Source organism: Sus scrofa, chromosome 5 (genome assembly GCF_000003025.6).
Source record: "Sus scrofa isolate TJ Tabasco breed Duroc chromosome 5, Sscrofa11.1, whole genome shotgun sequence".
Lineage (NCBI taxonomy): Eukaryota > Metazoa > Chordata > Mammalia > Artiodactyla > Suidae > Sus > Sus scrofa.
In genome coordinates this window covers 79,172,477-79,178,731 of record NC_010447.5, presented here as the reverse complement: position 1 = coordinate 79,178,731, position 6,255 = coordinate 79,172,477, and the positions used below count along the sequence as shown (strand labels likewise).

The window sequence follows — 6,255 nt, the reverse complement described above, 5'->3', positions numbered from 1 at the left end:
GATTGTTTCCATGTCTTGGCTATTGCAAATAGTGCCGCAATGAACATTGGAGTACACGTGTCTTTTTGATAGATGCCCAGCAGTGGGATTGCTGGATCAAATGGTAATTCTATTTTTAGTTTTTCTGAGGCATCTCCATACTGCTTTCCATAGTGGTTGCACCAATATACAGTCCCACCAACAGTGTAAGAGGGTTCCTTTTTCTCCACACGCTCTCCAGCACTTATTGTTTGTAGACGTTTTGATGACGGCCATTCTGGCTGGTGTAAGTGGTACGTCTTAGTGGTTTTGATTTTCACTTCTCTAACAGTGAGTGATGATGAACATCTTTCATGTGTTTTGGCCATCTGTGTGTCTTCTTTGGAGAACTGTCTGTTTGGATCTTCTGCCCATTTTTTGGATGGGGTTGTGTTTTTTTGGTGTATTTCCTTGGTTTTTAAGACTGATCATCTCTAGGTTACTTATCGTAACTAATATAATATAAATGTTTGAAGTGCCGTGTAAATACTATGTAAGTAGATTTGCTGGCACCTAGTAAATTCAACTTATTTCTTTTGAAACTTTTCATAATTTCTTCTTTTGTAATATTTTCAGTCTGGAATTGGTTGAGTCCACGGATGTGGAACTTGTGGATACAGGGTGTTGACTGTAATTTTACCTGTTACGTTTAAGCGTTTATTTATTTTGAGTTGCTTGTTGTAGGTACTATGAGGTAAGGGCCCAGTTTCATTCCCTTGCACGTGGATTGCCTAGGCACTGTTTGTTGAAAACTCCATTTCCATAGTTCCCTTTGTGGCTCAGCGGGAAGGAATCTGACTGGTATCCATGAGAATGCAGGTTCGATCCCTGGCCTCGCTCAGTGGGCTAAGGAGCTGGCATTGCTGTGAGCTGTGGTGTAGTGTGCAGACTCGGCTTGGATCCTGTATTGCTATGGCTGTGGTGTAGGCTGGTGGCTACAGGTCTGATTCAAACCCTAGCCTGGGAACCTCCATATGCTGCCCGTGTGGCCCTAAAAGGAAAAAAAAACACCCCTCCATTTCCTCCCAGATTAGTATTGTTGATTATTGTTGACTATTGTTTAAGATCACTTCATCCTAGATGGGTGGGTTTATTTGGGGGCTCTCCATTCAATTTCTTTTTATCTATGGGTATGTTTTTTAATGCCAGTATCATTGTGTTGTATTTGCTTTGTACTGTCATAGGAAAATGGGAAGTGTAAGCTTCCAAGTTTGATTTTCTTTTTTAAGTTTGTTTTGGCTTCTTAGGGGTCCCTTGAGATTCCATATGAATGTTGGGATCAGCTTGTGTATTTCTTCCCAATGGCCTTTCTGGGTTTCCAGAGGAATCCTATGGAGTGTGTAGATTGCCTTATGTACTATTGCTATCTTAACAGCACTCTTTCCATTACCATTAGATGTCTTCACATCGATTTAATTTTTCTTTTATTTTTTTATCCATGTTTTATAACTTTCAGCGTCTTAGTCTTATGTATTTACTTATTTATTTATTTATTGAATTTTTTTTTGGTCTTTTTGGTCTTTTTTTTAGGGCCGCCCCCATGGCATATGGAGTTTCCCCGGCTAGGGGTTGAATCGGAGCTGTGGCTGCCCGCTTACCCCACAGCCGCAGCAATGCATGTTCCGAGCCGCATCTGCAACCTATACCACAGCTCACGGCAATGCCGGATCCTTAACCCACTGAGCGAGGCTAGGGATTGGACCGGCCTTCTTAGGGACAGACACTATGTCAGGTTCTTAACCCACTGAGCCTTGACAGGAACTCACAGTACTGAGCGAGATACTCCCTTCTACTTCCAAGAGTCATGCAAGAAAAGGACTCTTCAGACAGACCCTCATTCATTCCTTCATTCACTTCTTAATTGGTCAACAAATAGTTACTGAGGATTTACTGCTGCCCATGCTGTACTTTAGGTGTTGCTTGTTAAGAACAAAGACAGGAGGAGACACATTTTATGTCATTTCTTCCTAAGTTACTATGGAGCTGTAGATCTTGCCAGTGATTTTTTGAGAAGGGAGCAAAGTGGGCATTAGGTCTCAGATCTCAAATGGGACTTCCCGAGAATGAAGTGGGATGTTAGCTATTGGTCAGATAGGTTGATTTATAATTGATGCATAGACAAAAGTATGAGAGAGAGGGGGGAGCAGAAGTGAAGGGGTAGAAAGGGCAAAAATGAGAGAAGAAAGCAAGGCAAGAGCTGTAGAAATGGCTGGTGAGGCCATGAGGATTTTCTTTACTTTTCCCCTCCAGTTTTATGGAGAGATAATTGACATACATCACCATATAAGTTGAAAGCATATGGCATGATGGTTTGATTTATATATATTATGTATGTGTTATATGTATAATATATACACACACACACACAATGTAAATAACCAAATGAAGGAAAAGAAAAGGAAAAAATTCTCCTTGTGATGAGAACTCTCAGGACTTACTCTCTTAACAACATCCCTATGTTCACACAGCTTGTTACCTGTAGTCATCATGTTGGACATTACATCCCTAGCATTTATTTATCTTACATTGGAAATTTGTACCTTTTTAAAAAATGTGTTTGGCTGTACTCATGGCATGTGGCAGTTCCAGGGCCCGGGATCGAACCAGATCTGCGGCGAAAAATGCCATGTAGTTATGCTGTAGGCCACAAGAGAAGTCCAGAAATTTGTACCTCTTGATCACCTTCCTCCAATCCCCCCCATCCCTCCCTCCATCTCTGGTAACCGCACATCTGCTCTCTTTTTCTATGAGTTTTCTTTGTCCTGATGATAGCTCTTTCTGTCTCCTCTTCTTTCCCACAACTTTCCCTCCTATTGTGAGGAGGCAGTGGAGCCTGGCTTAGGAGCTAAGCCTGGGCTTCTTGGTCAGCATCCTCCTCAGAGCTGCCTTCACCTCCTGGTTCTTCAGGCTGTAGATGAGGGGGTTAAGCAGTGGCGTCACCACACTGTACTGCACAGACAGCACTTGCTCCAAGACTGAGCCGGAAGCTGGAGTCATGTACCTTGAAGGGAATGGCACAAAGAGGTGAACTGAGCTCAGGGCAGTGGCGGGGGTGCTGTTGGTGGCCATGGCCCATCCCATTCTAGGGGCACTGCAAAGAGGGTCCTTAGTGCTGAGTCACTGTTGCTGATAGCAGCATCTAGAAATAACTCAATGGTCATTGAAAGTCAGTCATTTCTGCCTTCAAACACATCCGCATACGAGTGATGTTATACAGAATTGTATAGAAATTGCCCTGCAGAAAAAGGAAGTTCTGCCGCATATCAAGTGCTGCATGCTAGACTAGAGCTAAAAATAACTTGATGCAGTTCTGTAGCACTTCATACTTTTCAAAGCATCTATCCTTAATAATTATGATGAGGAGGATTTTTTCTCTTCTTCTTTTTTTTTTTTTTTTTTTTTTTTTTTTACCATTATGCAGCTGTGTGTTTTCATTTTGTGATGACTGTTCCTCACAAAACTACATGCTAATCCATAATGCTGTCGTTGTTCCTAATGTTTATGGTTCTGGGATTTACCCCAGAATCACAGCACATTGGTTTTTATAATGCTTAGTGGAACAGACCTTTTTCCTTTTGGGTACATTTGTCTTTTCTTTTTTCTCTGTTTTTAGGTCTGTACCTGTGGTATATGGATGTTACCAGCTAGGGGTTGAATCACAGCCGGACTTGCTGGTGTTCGCCCCCGCCACAGCAAGGCAGGACTGAGCTGCATCTGTGACCTATGTCAAATCCTTAAGCCACTGAGCAAGGCCAGGCATCGAAGCTGCATCCTCCTGGGTACTAGTTGGGTTCTTAACTCGCTTGGCCACATTGGGAACTCCGAGGTACATTTTCCTTTAACTCAGAAAAGAAGCCTAGCTTGGTAAATAAAGTGAAAGATAAAAATCTTTATGTCTGAAGATTTAGCACAAATAGGAACTCAAGTTAATAAGATTCAATTTGTGGAAGCATCTTGTTAAGTGTCACTGGGAATATTTCTCAAAGAATCGTTTAAAACTTTTTTTTAAACTTCAATGTTGCCCCTTCAAATTTTTTTGTTTTTTGAAATTGGAATGTTCTTTGTGGGTTCTGATGCACGTGGTTAAAACAATTTCATTTACTCTCATTTCTTTCCTTGAATTTATTCCTTATAACATTGCTGTGAAGTATGTGGGAGAAATCTTCTACCCCCTTGTGGTAAATGAGGAAACTGAGAAGGTTGAAGAGATTTGTCCTCAGGCTCAGGTGAGCTCCCCTGGATCATTCTTTATCCTTTCCTGCCCCCGACCCCTTCCCAAGTAACAAGCAGGTGGGAAAACTGTAGCGCAGTCTATGCAAAGCCCTCTCTAGCTCACTGGTAGAAATCACAGGCCCTTCGTTGTTCTTCCTCCTGGTAAGCAAGGACCCGTCAACTAGAGCGTGTATGTTTGAGAGAAACACGGTAGAAAAGAGCATGAGGTCTGAAGTCAGGCAGCCTAGGCATATGCTGTGGCTCCGTTACTAGCTTCTTCTGGGACCTTTGAAAAAGTCCCTGGCCACTCCTGAAACTCAGGTTTCTTACCTGAAAATGAGGTTAATATTTCTCTTGTCGTGTGCTACATACTAACATTGAGCTTGATTGTGTAAAGCAGCTATTGTGTGTAGAAGGTGCCTGATAAATCGTCGTAGGACAAATAAGCTCTGAGACCCATCTTCTAGACTTCCATTTCCAAGAGAAATGGCCTCTGTTTCAAGGATGATATGTTTATTTTAATTTTAATTTTTGCCTAGCACTGACAAAAGCGCTACCAAAAGCTCTCTGGTTTCCTTTTGAGAACTCTGACATCATAGTTAATGAAAGGCGGGAAGTCTTTGGTGTTTATGTGAGCTTATTTTCAGCGTTTGAAAACTGGGCCTTGGAAAGAAAATAGATTGTTTTGTGATCCACACATCTAGTCAACAGCAGAGCTAGAACTCTAACTTCCAGTGCAGTTCTTTTCCTGCTCCTTTGCAATGACATGTGCAAAAGACTGAGGCTCCTCTCGAGTGAGAAAGAGCCTGCAGTTATACTCAGGTGATATAGTATGGCATACCTGGAAAGTCCTGAAGCATAGAAGATGGTGACCACAAGGAAATGAGATGAGCAGGTAGAGAAGATCTTGCTCCGACCTGTGGCAGAGTTGATCCTTAAGGCTGTCATGATGATACAGGTGTAGGAACCCAGCAGGAGAACAAGGGTGACAAAGCCGAGAATAGCTGTGCTTGTCAGGATGAAGGCAATGCTAACGGAGGGGTCAGAGCAGCCAGCAGGAGCACTGGGGGAAGCTCACAGGCAAAGCTCCGGACAAGGTTGGGGCCACAGAAGTGATGCTGAGCCAGGAGGATGGTGTTAACTAAGCCCGTCCCCATTCCTATGGCCCAGGATGCTCCCACCAGGCCAGTGCACACCTTCCTGTTCATAGCCACCGCATACAACAGTGGGTGGCACACAGCCTGGAACCGGTCATAGGCCATGACTGAAAGGAGGCAAGCTTCAGTGGCTGCAGAAAATATGACCAAGGAGATCTGGGCGAAACACTCAAGGAGGGATACAGTCTTCCAGTTGGAAAGAAGGTGCTCTAGCAGCTTAGGGACAATGATGGAGGAATAGAAGGCATCCAGGAAGGAGAGGTGGCTGAGGAAGAAGTACATGGGGCTGTGGAGGTGGGAATCAGTACTGATCACCAGCAGCATCAGCAGGTTCCCTGTGAAGGTCAGGAGGTAAGCCACCAGGAATGTTACAAATAGTACTGCCTGGATGTGAGGGTTGTTAGATAGTCCTAGGAGAACAAATTCGGTGACCGTGGTTGTGTTGCCACCTTCCATGGAGCATTCAAGTTTCCTTTGCGAGGGACTAGAAGAGAAAAGAAGGCTCAAGTGTGTTTCGAGTCTCAGAGTGTGGCTGGGGATGGGGCAGTATGAATAAAGCTTCAGGAGTGACCCAGCACAGAACATGTCGTGGAAGCAAGCTTGCCATGCCAGACCTCATCAACCCTTCCCAGCTCAGGGCAATAAGCTAATCTCAGCTCAGGTAGAGATGGTTGGAAGGAGGAGTGTAGAGAATCAAACCTGGAAGGAAAGACGAGGAGAACAGAGATGATCCAGACTGGAGAAGGAAAGGGAGTTGTCAATAGACTCCAGGGCACTGGAGTGTGCTCTTCCGTACAGGAAGGCTCACTGGCGTAGTGATAAGCAATAAGCATTTTGGCCAACCATCTGGTTGACAGGCTGTGATGCA

The 6,255-nt window shown here is 43.9% G+C and overlaps 1 protein-coding gene across 1 annotated transcript; it reads right to left on the bottom strand.

The window, feature by feature from the left end:
* On the bottom strand, positions 2,847 to 5,843 carry LOC102166816 (olfactory receptor 8S1-like). The gene is given in 3 exon segments (XM_021093130.1): positions 2,847 to 3,019; positions 5,072 to 5,282; positions 5,285 to 5,843. Coding segments are annotated over 3 exon segments (933 nt in total). The 3' UTR covers positions 2,847 to 2,856.